We start from the raw sequence: 14,179 nt of genomic DNA, 5'->3' as shown, positions 1-14,179 counted from the left end.
TTGACGTAAGAAACTGAGGAGGAAAAAACTTTAAGGTTTATTGTGACTAAACCAGACTGGAAAGCCCCAGTTTGCACATCTTAGAGATGCAGAGGATCTGAAGGAAACAGCACAGCTGGCCCTAAAATGTTCATCCAAATGCTTCAAGCAATTTCACTGCTCCATTGCCAGTTCAGTCTTTACTGCTTGCACTTCAGCAACTTATCATTGCTGTTTCCTATTCACTTGAAAGATAAACAATGATAATAATCAAAACCCTTCTAAAGGGGAAGTCACATGTGCTTTTTCTTGTGTTTTTTGTTTGTTTGCTTTTTTTTTTTTTTAAGTTACACTGTTTGCATCTTACAAGTTCTCACACATTTCTGACAGGAAATTTCCACTCATCGAGTTCTCTCTCACATTGCAAAGCAATGAATACACCCTAAGCATCGGTTTTTCATTTTGCTTTCCTGCAATTCAAAATATCTATCTGTTCCTTCCAACACAAACATATTCCCACATTTAATCAAAAATAAGTGGAAGAAAGTTGAGCACTGAAACCTCAAACTGTAGTTCAGTTCACAAAGCTCACAGATGTGCTAGCATCAGTCCTGTTTGGTAGGCTTCCTGAGGTGGATTCTTACAGTCTCAGACACATCTCTCCCCTTTGAAAGCACAACCCCTAATGCCACAGAAATTTCCCAATTTCTGTAAAAGGAAAACCTTCACATTGCTACAGAAAGTAGGAAGGACTTAAGACATAAAATCTTGCAGAAGGTGGGTTCTCTCTCTTCCACATGCCTGAAATCATTCTGACGGAAAGGAGGCAGAGCAAGCAGTCTTTTTCCCATAGGCACAGGAATTACTAATTATTTTTCAAAAAGGTTGTCAGCAGTCAGAAGGTAACATCAGGTGGAAAAATCACTCTCCCACTAGAGCAATCATGACTGGCAAAGCAGCAACTTTGCTACAGTCTCTAGTAATTAATGATACCCACCATTCCCATCTCAATCACAGAAAGCCTAGCATTTTCTTCTAATGCTTGGTTAGCATCTCCAAAAATGGGCTGCTGCCTTCCCAAAACAGCTGCTACACTCCCCAGTCTCTTCTGGCTGCAAAGTCCCAGAAACATCCTGAGGCATTAGAAACTCAGGGGAGCCTTGTCATGCTCCCGTAGGTGATAAAAGAAGCTTTTTCACTCACTGACTCTCACTGCGTCTGACCTGGACAAGAATTCATAGGATCTTTGCTGTTGACAGAAACTGGTCACTAACCTGAGCAAAAAACAGAGCCCATGGTCAACAGGGAAAACACCACAGAATAATAACAGTCTAACATTCCCGCTAGCAGACAACTATGTCCAGACATACCATTAAGGAACGGTCCTTGCACAAAGCAAAACTCACTAACAAATATTTTCCATGTTTTAAAATAGTTGTTGTGGGTGTCAAGCTGATATAAGACATAAAGTGGCTGCAATCTACGGATGATTACAAGTTTTATGAAATGTCTTTAGGTTACATACTAACAGTTTCACAAATTATATCTCCACTGCTAAGAAGTGATAACTCTTTGTACGTTATTCAAAAGATGCTAGCTTTTTTTTAAAAAAAAAAGTTTCTCTCCTACCATTACTTGCTGAGGTGAACCTCACACCACAAGACTATCACTGCTCACATTAACAGTTGCTATAATAGAATGTGAATCATCTTCATGGTCTACACAGTGCACGCAACGTACTTGGGAGGGCAGAACAGTTAGCTGAACCGTGAGAGCACTCTAGGAGATTGCTAGCTACATTTGAAGTTAGTTCTGATAGGCCTGTAAGTATAAAAATATTTACAGCTAAGATGTTTCTCACTGCTGAGACAGGGAAGAAAGGTATATAGCAAATCTCCTGTTAAAGTGAAAGAAGAATGAACATTGTTTAGTCAGCATCTAGAATGGAACATATTTCACAAGGAAGGGGTTCCTCAAGTGAAATCACACCAAAAGTTCCCTCCCTCACAGATGAATACCATAACTGAATATGCTACATAAGTTAGCAAAGAAAACAGGACTGGTTGGTAGCCCTGATTCCATTCATATACTGTATTCCAAATTTTGTCCCTAACTCACATTAATCTAAAATCTTTTACTGGCTCAGTGGAAACACAGGCTCTCTGCCCCATTAATGATGATCATTATTTCATCTCAAAATGAGACTAGCAGCGTCTCTAAATAACTAAAGCTTTATGCTCTCTTGTTACAGAGAAAGTCTTTAAACTGATGGGACCTTTGCTGCTTAAACCAATGTTCAGGATATATGTTTTTCTTCTCTGAACTACTGAGACAAAAAGCGTCCTTCACTGTACCATTTTTTAAAAACACCATGTAATCACATCATAGGCTTCTTCACAATACATTAATTATTTATAAAACAAAAGAATTTTCCCACCCTCCAACAGGAAGGAAAAAAGTATTGATTTTGAAACTCATGTTTTTGGTAGACTGAGATGATATTCATGTAGGTACAGGCTTAAAAAAATAAAAATAAAATAAAATAAAATCTAAGTTGCTCTCCACTGTTTTGCCCCTTTGTCTGAGTAATATATTTTGCTTCCAAAACAGGTGAAAAATGAGCATAACCAAAGCTTCATTTTCTCTCTTAATGTTAATCCATAATCTGTTGTATTATTTTTACTTGTTTGTTTGCCTTGAGCAGCAAGGTGTATTTGTTTTAAATGGTTCTGAAATAAGATACTTTAAAAAAAAAAAAAAAAGAAAAAAGGAATGACTGAGAAGAATTATTACCTGTTTCTACTTACAGTCTCTCAGTGGATTCCAGATCAGTTTACTTCAAAAGTAAACCAGTGTGCTATTTTCCTCTAATTGTCAAAACTATAACATATGATTTGAAACTTCAACAGTGTTCTTCTGAAGTTCTCTCTATTTCTCCGACTTAAACTGTCAGTTACATGCATATAATTTTTAAATATTGTTATTGGTATATGAAATGTGCATATCTTTCCCAGGCTACCTTTGGAACAGAACTTAACCGTTACGTCATGACCAATACAGGTTACACCAACCAGACGTTCTTGGGAAAAACTCCTGAGGCCTGGGAGTGCACTTCAGCTGCATTTTAGGGTGACTGCCAGGAACCCCACCAGTAGGAACCCCAAGTGCCTGGGAAGCAGTGGGGTGTCCAAGGGTCCCGTAGTCCAGGGGATAGACACCACAGGGCACCACGGAGCTCTTGACAGACAGCTGAGGCACAGCTACAGGCTCCAGAGTACCAAGAGGAGCAAAATTCAGTGCCTATTCACCTTACTTTTTTCATACCTGACGCTGTTCCTCTGCTGTCACAGTGGGGATGCACTTCTTCCATCATAGCACAAGACTTTCAGAATGGGGTGACAAGTATTCCACTTGCTCTTTTTACTACCCTTTTGCACATTAGTAATTTCTGTGCTAACCATATGTTCTACCTGTTTTAGAATTAGAACATAAATGGTAGTCATAAAAAAAACAAAAACTTCAAGTTCTTCATTCAGAGAAGCCCTGCTTTTGTAAATGGAAACACTGCCTGCTTAAGGGTTTGGCTAAGATGTCATTAATTAAAAAAAAAAAAAAGTAGAAAGAGAAAAGACAGAAACTACTTCTTAATTAGATCAAATTCCTATTCAGCATCTTAATATTCCAAAAATCAAGTCTACTCTGCTAACCAATTGGAACTAAAAATGCCTCTTTTCTATCACATCTCACTCCTAGCCCTTCACACTGCTGACCCCTGCCCCACACACTTCTCCCACTGGCCACCTTACTGATCAAGACAAGGAAGGTATGATGACAACACTAGGAGGCTTCTGTTTTCTCTCCCCTCAGGCCCCAACATGGATAGACCCACTCTATTATGACGCATCAGAACTACCACTCTAATTCTTCTGCTGTGTTCCTACCCTCAGCATAAGCCAAAGGCTCTTTCTCGCCTCTTTGACTCCAAGAAAAAGAAAAGTGCATGAGATGTTGGTGTTGCCAGTGTCTGACCTTGTGACTTAGACCAGCTGCACATGGGGCTGAATTCACAGCACCTGATGTCCGAGCTCTTGACTCCTACATCTAAGTCATCTACCTAAGCTCTCCTTCAGGGAAGAAAAATAGGTACTTTCAGACCACTCCCATCTGCCCTATTTTAGGCCTTTAGAATGAGAGAAAATCACGTCCTAAAAGTGCCAGTTTCTCACCACTAACTGCAAAAGAGTTCTACACAGCACACGTAATGTAGACACTGCCCTCAAGGTCTGACTGACGCAGCCAGATGAAAACATTTTATTCACTCGTCTAAAGGATGACTTTACTTTGGAGTCCACTGTCATCTAGTTGCATTTAACATTGCACCCTAAGTAAGTACAGTTATAAAACATCCACCTCCAACAGTAAATCAAATGACTGTTTTCTAGACCACACAAATTATAGGCAACAGTAATACAAAATGAGCTGTGTGTTATTTAAAAAACTTACCTTATCTCCAGTACCAAAGAAGAATTGATTTTCCAACCTTCTACAGAATGCTGGAAGATAGCAGAGCCACCCTTTCGGATTATCTTATCAGAGCTATTGATCATTGATCTACTCAAACTCAGCTCACCATCTCTGCAATGCAATACAGATAAAACACAGTTACATTAAGATTAACTTTGGTTTTAAGTAAGTTACTTCACAACCACCAGTGATATTTTCATTTATGCACAACAAAAAGAAGCAATTATCTCCCCTTCTTGCATATTCTGCTTGCTAGAGCAAATAAGCTGTACCTACAAGAAATCTATGGGACATCTTTAACTAATATTTGTATATGCAATTTAAGAGCTTTCATATGATTTTATTTGTAAAAAAACAGACCTGAAGAAAAAAAAAAACAAAAACAATGCATAAGCTCCAAATTGTGAAACTGGACTGAATTTCAGTATGTATGCAGGGCAGATTCTGCACTTCTGCATTCCAAATTTCCAGTGTTAAACTAAGAATTAAGTGTTAACTTTCAATCCTTCCCCCAGCAATCGGTCGTGTTATATACAACAATTGCCAAGTAGTCTCCCTTTCCCTTCTGTTGATACTAACAGACTTTAATGCATGGGATTCTGGAGTTTAATGACATAAAACCCACAAAATTACCCTATGATGCCATGAAACTTTTGAATGCACATACCCAAACAACCTCAATTGTCTTAATCTTCTCTTCACCAATCTCATTATACTCGTAAATTTTGCTAGTTACTTTAAAAAATAAAAAATGTAGCAAGCTGCGGCTGATGACCACTGAACATCTGATGGAGTAGCAAAAATGTTACCAGTTACAAGATATTCAGCAACAGGGTCACAGGGATGTAACAGAGACTCTAAAACACCACACGACATAAGTTCTAAAATTTCTTTTTATCTCCATATATTTTCATTATCTTCCACACTGTTTCCATTTAGGCAACATTTAGCTGAGTTCAAAAACAGCTATTATGTATAGTTATATAAAATGTTTTGTATATAAATATATCAAATACACTAGATGTAACATTCTACCATGTACAATGTCTTGTATTTGAGAAGGACTATGTATCTCAATAATATACAGAAATCTCTTTATCTGTTAAATAAGCAGTGTCTCAAATACCATCAATAATAAAAACTTCACTTTGCTTGCAAATAGAACTTCTGACCACCAACCATTCAATAATAAAATGTAAGATAAAAGACATGAGACTGTAAGTCATCTATGGAATTGCTGTTTTCATGTGGCCTTAAGTTCATAAACCAATTGGATCCTGGGCCTTAATGGGAGCTGCAGCTACATTACTACAGCACATATCTGTACTAAGTATTAGTATTTAGCAAATTATATAGCAGACCAAACCTGAACTATCCTTCAGTGGGACATTAATTAAGCTAACTTGGCAAAACTTGTAACAGGTGGTCGTTTGTAAAAACTATGACTGCAAAAGCCCCTGTAACTAATAAACCAGTATTTTACACTTCATCAAAAACAGCCCAGCATCACTTGCAGTACTCTCCCTCCCTCATCCCCACTATGCCAACAAGCTGCAGCACTGACACTGCGCTGACTCATAGGTAAGAGTGCCACCTACCGAAAAAACTACCACTATAAGCAATTCTGTACGTACAAAATGTGTATGTAAATTTCCTAATCACACTAACTTAATGGATGGGAGAATGATGCTGAATGCTCTAAATTCAATAATCAGAATGTAAGTAGTATTATTATTGTTGTTGTTGTTGCTATCCTTTATTTTTCTGTTCATTAAAATTTTCCATAATAGCTGTGGATATATTTTCCTGCAGTAAGATAAAATGTTTACACCTAGAGAAAAATTACCAAAATACATCCTGGTAAAGTGCACGGTCTGGAAGTATTTCAGAGATGTCTCCTGTTTATGCTGCCTTAAACCTTATCCAGTAGACACTTTAACAGAGATGTAGGTGACACAACGTAACAATAAATTACTTAGACAACACCTGAAGTACCACAGCATCTGAAATGTGGTTGTTTTCTGTACTCACAATAACATGTGCAGCGAGCTATACATGTATGGTACAGTAACACAATGTTGAATTATGTTCTCATGAGCCAAAATAAGGTCCTAGGCACTTTGTGTTAAAGTTTTAGTATGAATACAAACATGTTCACTAACATGCTTTCCTCCTTTTTACTTATTAGTAGTTTCATTTAATTTTCAATTAAAATAATATTAAATAGACTAATGCATAAAAAGCTCAATTTACTCCAGAAAATTCTTCACTGTATAAAAAGTTGTACAATAAATTTGGGATTCTTTTTGTCTTCCAGAATCACGGCAAATCCTCTCTGGTGAATCTTAATGAAACAACTGCTGTAGAATGATGGCAACTTCTGGCAGACGGTGTCAACCCTGACTTTGAATTACCTTGCTTTGGTGATCAATCAGACCAATACAATAAGACCCTCTCTTCTCCTGAATACAGCTCATTAAATATAAATAACTGATTTAAAGTTTTAAAAGCTTATTCCGTATCAGAATAAGTTAACATGGTTTAAAAAACGCTGCTTCCATATAATGCGTTTCATTACTTGTGTAACCTTTAAAAGGGCATTACTGACTAGTTGAAGAATGGCACGCTCTTGCAATTATTGTCCTTGCAATTTTTTCTGTGAAAACACTGCTGATTTAAGGTGTATCACTGTATACTCAGGAATCACACAATACATTTTAGAACACCTGGAATTTACCTGCGGTGTCACGAATAACCCAAAAATGGGACACCTTGAGCCTTCAGAGTTCTGTGCTACTGGTACTTCTGGAAGTAAAACATCCCATGGAAAATATCTCATTGTTTTCCCATGTGGCCAGTCAAAAATAACCAAGCATTCCAGTGAGCCCTTCCTTCGGGAGAAAGGCAAGCATAACATTGACAGCGGTGGCAGATGGTAGCAGTACACTTGCCGTTAGTTTTCTGCCTCCTAATGGTAAGGGATGGGACAATGGGCTGGGAAAAGAGACCATACTGCAACATCCTCAGCCAAAGCGAGCAGCCCCGTTCTGCACAAGTCTTACCAAAGTAGGCATAACGCTAAATGTCTGGGCACAAGTACATTACGGCTCTATCTTAAAGTGCTGTTAAACACATACATACCTATGACTAAATACACCTATTTTCTTTAATATTAAGGCAGCAGCTCCCTTTAGTACCTTTTAAATCACATCAAATTAAATGTAGCATAAGATGTAGGGGTCTTTTTATGCAAATATGTATGGATTCTACTTAGTGACTAATTTCTGAATCATTTTAGCAACTACCTCTAGTTTGACATGAAGGAGTAGGTACTAAGAAACATGGGTTAATGCTGATTCTCTCTCACAGATACATTCTCTCACGTATTTTTGTGCACCTACAAACCAAACATTTTACACGTTTGTACATCTTGCAAGTATGTGGATACCACAGTACCGCAGAAGAAACTGGGCTTCCACCCAAGCTGAAGAACAGGGAAAGTTACCAGCAAGTTATGAAAACCTTTAACACCAAGGGAAGCAAGCACCACATCAATAATTGTACACACAGAGAGGCACAACCAACCCGCTGCTCTGGGAGGCACTGGGCCATTGTCCCCCAGATGGGTCCAGCTGTGCCCACGCCCCCCTCCCACACCGCTGTGCCTGCACAAGGAGCAGGGAAGACGGACACACCTTCTGCTTTTATTTCTGAGGGCCGTGGTGGCAAAGCGGTGGTGGGGGGGTGGGGATAAGGAGGCTGGGGTTGTCCCAGCTTCTTCTCCTGGGCATTTACAACCTCTTTATTCCTCCTCCTCAAATTAAGGCAAGGGCTTACGCCAAAGGACAAAAACCCGCGGTGAATGCATCTCCCCGCAGCACATTTGCACAAGCAAATGCAAAGCGTGAGACCCCTCCCCGCCTTTGCCAGTTTCACTATGCCGCCACAGAATTTATGCATCCTTTCTACGAAAACAAAAAAAAACCCACATCTCCCAAAGAAGAAACACCCTTGGCTGAAAATCCAACTTCTTCACAGGATAGCTGTAAGTTGGGAGAAAAGGGAGTAAACATGCACGTACGCAGACGCGATGAGGAACAAAGAAACAGAAAGCTGAGGTGCAAACAGAAAACGGCAAGGGACTTTTTGCCTTTTCAGCCGAAGACGAGCAGGAGGCGGGGCGGGGGGGGGGGGGGGGGGGGGGGACGGACAAAACCGAGGGTCTCGGCGTGGGCGCGGGGCTTCCAGTCGGGGGTCCCAGGAGCCGAGGGGATGCCCCCAGGAGCGCCGAAGTTACGCGCAGCTCCCAGGCAAACTTCAGGGAGGGAGGCGCTCGCCTCGGGAGGGCTCCAAGGGGCTGCAAACGGGACCCGGCGGCCGCAGCCCCCCGGCCCCCACCACCACCACCACCACCACCTCCCCTCCCGGCCCTCGGGGAGCAGCCGCGGCCAGGTGAGCATCCTCCGGGCCGCCCCCCGGCCACCTCGCCCCCGGCCTAGCGGCGGCAGCACCGCGAGGCTGCGGGGGGGCGGCCGGGGGGCGCCGGGGGAGGACCCGAGGCAGCGACACCGCCCCGCCGCCCCTCGGGGACCGCATTTACCCAGCGAGCGGTGTCTCCTGGCGCTCCTCGGTCCGCGCTATTTCTTTCGTCTTGTAGAAGATGAGGAGGAGACTTATGGTGCACACAGTCCACCTCTTCCTGACTGAACGCATGTCTTCTGCGAAGCGCGGTCCCCCTCCCCCTTTTTCCTTTGTTTGTCAGGGGTGTGCGGAAAACAACTCCACGCGCGGCACAATTTGACAAAAAGACTGTAATATTTTTTTTTTTCAGAAAAATTAAAAAAAAGATTTTTTTTTTTTAAAAAAAGAGACAAAAAGCAGGCGGGATCAGACGCCAGGGGTTGTTTGGCGTTTAGTTTATCTTTTCTTTCCCCCTTCCCTCCCTTGCCCGCCAGCCGGGCTGGCAGGCGGCGGCTCGCTCCCCTCGGCCCGGTGGGGACAAGTCCGTGTGCCGCCGCTCCGCTCTCCGCTGCTCCTCCTCCTCGCTCGGCTCCTGCTCCGCTGCGGCCCCGCTACGATCGCGGCGGCTGCCCGGGGGCGACGCTGGCGCCTCCCTCCCCGCGGCGGGGCGGTGGCGGCGGGCGGAGCGCGGCCAATGGGCGCCGCACGGAGGCGGGCACCCAGCGCCGCCGGCGGGATACAGCCGGGGGGCACTCACACCATGGATCCTACACCTCAGAGCCCACACCCAGGACCCCAGACCCCAGACTCAGACCCTGGACCCCGGCTCCCGGAGGTGCCGCCGCGGGGTGGGGACCTGGGGGGGTCTCGGCTCACGGGGAACACCCCTCGGGACCGGGCCGGCTGCCCGCCACCCCCCCCCCCCCGTAGCTCCCCTGTATTTGGGGAGGGGGCGACTTTCCGCCCTGGAGCGCGTTGCACCCCGTCCGCCGATGTGTTTCGGAAAGTTTCCGCACAACGCCGCCGCCGCCCGCGATGCAATCGCAAAGAAACTGCACGCTTCCTTTTCTCCTGAGGATGGGGGTTTTGTGTTCTGCTGCTGGTTTGCTGTGGGTTTCTTTTTGTTTTTCCTTCTTTTTACCCCTCTCCCCCGATGCACGCGGGAGGTTTTTCCTAGCCTCGCAGCACCGGAGCAGACTGCGGCAGGGGCAGGAGGCGACGGGAGGCGAGCGGCAGCGCCCGCGGAGGCTCGTCCCGGAGCCTGGCCCCCCGCGACCCGGCGACCCTTTTCATCCATCGTACACATTGTCGTGACTTGCCAACTTCTGCTGGGACGATTTCCCTGAAAGTCACCTCCTCAAAAAAAAAAAAAAAAAAAAAAAAAAAAAAAAAAAGCGCACTTTAAAATGCATAATGCAACATGAAAGAGAAATCGTGAGCTATATCCACTTTTCTCAGTATCATTTCGCCCTTTTCAAAGTGACTGGGCTGTCCTGCACCATCCTTATTCGGTGTGACAGGGATCTGCCTACAGCCCTTAAGTCTGCATTTACGGAGCAAGCTTCAATACCAACATCACTCTTCTCCCACGGGGATCCAGGAAGGTTTTGTGACAAATCTAGTGTTACCCTTCTCTTAACTTAAGGGAGCTACCCACGTGTGGGATGACAGAACCTTCCTTGTGTCTATTTAGTCTGATATGCTGTCTCCAGAACTGTTTAGGATCAGATATTTCACAGCAAGATGCAGGCAAATTTGGAGATTAGTAGGGATTTTTCTTACCCAAGAGAATATTCACTCACAGACATTTAAAGTGAAGAAAGGTTTTGAGAAGTCCTTGAGAATGTCAGGGCTGCTAGTAGTTTTGATGCCTTAAAAATCAATTTTCTTTAGTAGGAAAGGTTTAATTCAGCTTCAGTGGAAAGGAAACTTTGCAATTTCCTTTCACACAAGCCAGATGAAGCTCTGTTTTCTGTGCTCTTCTCTGCTGCAGCTCTGATAACCTAGTCTCAGAAAGTGACCTCAATAGCGTCAGCAGCAAAAGGAGAAAAACCCTTTCTATCTTTTAGTGCTGTGAACTTCAAATTTCTCTTGGTATGATTTGCATTAGACAATTTCTTCTAGAAAAACAAATTGATTCAATGCAAAATCCTATCTTGACACAGTTGCAAAAACTGTATCATTTGTTACGCATGAAAGTTAGGGTTACATCAGTCCTGTCAGCCCTGTTGAACACCTGTAATACTCTTTTTCATACTTTACATTATTTTTGCATTGTTTTTGTAGTTAGATAGGCTCATCAGCAACAGATACCACAATGCATACAGAGGATCCCACATTCTCCCATCTTCAATGGTGGTTTTACTCAATTTGCCACCAATAGCAGCTTACAATATTACCATTAGCCACAGCCATTCTTGGTTTTGTGCCAGGCCATGTGCATATTCAGAAAGTAATGTGCCTTCTGCTTCCACACCTTCAGCTGCACTTTCTGCCCACTTAAGGTTAAGACCCAGCTCCCTTGATACGGACTGATCTTCATCCCACAGAAAGGTTTACCTATTTGCATCCAAGAGGCTTTAGAACTAATGGGGGTGGGTGCCATGAGGAAAATCTCTGATCAGCAGTGCACTTCTCTGTCTGTGCTTCACCTGCTTGCAACCAGTCTTCCTAAAACCCACCTCCACCATCTGAAGAGGTCAAAAAGGTTGACTGCAGACTGACTGTACATCCAGGGAGCTACAACAGTCTCACCCAGGAAAGTGGACTGTTTTTTTATTGTGGTTTTGGTGTGTTCTCCTGTTCTTTGTTGTTGTTGTTGTTATATGTTTTATTTATTTATTTATTTACTTATTTATATGTGGTTTTAAATACCATCAAGAGTATGTGATCCTCCCAGCACTCCTGAGGAACCTATCTAATATTCTGGCTATAAGCCCTGAACCATCAAGTATACAAAACTTTTATTCACTTATTAAAAGGTAAATCAATCTGTTTACACTTTAGTGAGAATAGATACTGAGAAAAAAACTTTCACAGAATAACAGAATGGTTGGGGTTAGAAGGGACCTCTGAAGATCATCTAGTCCAACCCCCCTACTGACCAGGATCGCCTGGAACACATTGCGTGGGATGGCATCCAGGCAGGTTTTGAATATCTCCAGAGAAGGAGACTTCACAGCCTCTATTGGCAACCTGTTCCACTGCTATGTCACCCTCACAGTAAAGAAATGCCCCCTCATATTCAGCTGGAACCTCCTGTGCTTCAGTTTGTGCCTGTTGCCTCTTGTCCTCTCACTTGACGCAACTGAAAAGAATCTGGTTCCACCCTCTTGACACCCTCCCTCCAGATATTTATTGATGAGAACTTCCATCAGTCCTTCCCAAAGCACACTTTAATAATGAGTTCTGTAAGTATGCTGAATAACTTTTTGATACAAGTGGTAAGGGAGATGACAAGGAAGGATGCCCTCCTTGCTCTGTTTGTAAACATAGTTGGTTGGTTGTAAACATAGTTGAATTCATGATTGGTGGCTGTCTTGGCCACAGTGATCATGGAACTGTCGAGTTTAAAGTCTTTGACTGTATGAGAAAATTGTCAACAGAGCTGCTAGGTTTTGGCAGAACAGACTGTAGCTTGCTCAAGAAACTAGTAAGGCCCCCTAAGTGTATTGGGGTCTGTAAATGCTGATCACTTTCTAAGAGCCATCTTTTAAGAGCACAGGAGCAGGCAATTCCATTGTGTAAGAAGTCAAGCAAATGGGGCAGAAGGCCAGTTTTCTGAACAGGGATCTCATCCTGGAATGCTGGGTGGAAAAGTGTATTGGGTTTATGTGGCAAGGCTTTGGTACTGGGAAGCTGCAGGGGTGGCCTCTGTGAGAAGAATCCAGAAGCTGCCCCATGTTAGATAAGGGCCAGTTGCAGCCAGTTCCAACAGGGACCCGTCGCTGCCTAGAGCCGAGCCAATAAGCAATGTTGTTTGTGCACCTGTGGAAGCAGATTTAAGAAAGGGAAACAAACAAACAAACAAACAAAAACTGCTGCACAACAGTAGCTGGGAAGTGAGAGAAGTGAGACCCAGCCTTGCAGACACCCAGGTCAGTGGAGAAGGAAGGCAGGAGGGGCTACAGGCATGCAGCACAAGTTTCCCTGCGGCCTGTGCAGGGAGAGGCCCCTGGTGGAGCAGGCTGTCCCCCTGCAGCCCACAGATCCCACATGGAGCAGATCTCCACGCTGCAGCCCCCCCGTGGAGGAGCCCCTGGTGGAGCAGGTGGATGTGGCCTGGAGGAGGCTGCGGCCTGTGGAGAGCCCCCGCAGGAGCAGGCCCCGGGCCGGAGCTGCAGCCCGTGGAGAGGAGCCCACGCAGGAGCAGGGGGTCTGGGGGGAGCTGCCGCCCACCCTGGGGGGACCCGTGCTGGAGCAGTTTGCTCCTGGGGGATGGATGGACCCCGTGGTACGGAGCCATGTGGGAGCAGTTCTTGAAGAGCTGCTGCCTGTGGGCAGCCCCCGCAGGCTCAGTTTGGGAAGGACGGCATCCCGTGGGAGGGACCCCACGGGGAGCAGGGGCAGGGAGTGACCGTGAGGGAGCGGCGGAGGTGAAGCATTAGGGACTGACTGCAAGCCCTGTTCCCCCATTCCCCTGTGCCGCTTGGGGGAAGGATTTGGAAGAGGGTGGATGGGGGGAAGGTGTTTTTAGTTTCTTTCCTTTGTTTCCCGCTTCTCTAGCTTGTTAGTAATAGGCAATAAATTATGTAAATCTTGCTATGCTGAGTCTGTTTTGCCCATGACAATAATTGTTGAATGATCTCCCTGTCCTTATCTCAAGCCTTGAGCTCTTTTCATCCTACCTTCTCCCCCTTTCTCTTTGAAGGGAGGGAGTGAAATAGCAGTTGTGGTGGAGCTTGGCTGCCCATCTGAGTAAAACCACAACAAACAGGAAAGTGTATGAACTTTGGAAACAAGATCAGGCTGCACAGGAGGACTACAAAGGTGCTGTTGACCATTGCAGGGAGAAAATTTATAAGGCCAAAGCTCAATGAGAGTTGAAGCTGGCCAGTACCATGGGGACAACAAAAAGGGCTTTTTAAAAAGTATGTTAACGGTAAAAGGAGCACCAGAGATAGTATTGATCTGTTATTTGACGAGGTTGGTCATCTCACAAACAGGGATATAGACAAAGCAGAGATGTTTAATTCCTTCTTCACCTCTGTTTTTA

The 14,179-nt window shown here is 44.1% G+C and overlaps 1 protein-coding gene across 1 annotated transcript in view; it reads right to left on the bottom strand.

Moving 5' to 3' along the window:
- Positions 1-9,617, bottom strand: part of ST8SIA4 (ST8 alpha-N-acetyl-neuraminide alpha-2,8-sialyltransferase 4) — a 58,370-nt gene extending 48,753 nt beyond the window's left edge. Inside the window, exons 1-2 of the mRNA XM_080573925.1 lie at positions 9,104-9,617; positions 4,483-4,614 (exon numbers count right to left, since the gene is read on the bottom strand). Coding sequence (XP_080430051.1) covers positions 4,483-4,614; positions 9,104-9,216 — 245 coding nt within the window. The 5' untranslated portion in view covers positions 9,217-9,617. The remainder of the gene's footprint in view (positions 1-4,482; positions 4,615-9,103) is intronic.
- Between the last annotated feature and the right edge of the window lie 4,562 nt (positions 9,618-14,179).

This window comes from Anser brachyrhynchus (genome assembly GCF_964034855.1).
Source record: "Anser brachyrhynchus genome assembly, chromosome: Z".
NCBI lineage: Eukaryota > Metazoa > Chordata > Aves > Anseriformes > Anatidae > Anser > Anser brachyrhynchus.
The sequence above is the reverse complement of the archived record's forward strand: the minus strand, read 5'-3'. Positions and strand labels throughout refer to the sequence as shown.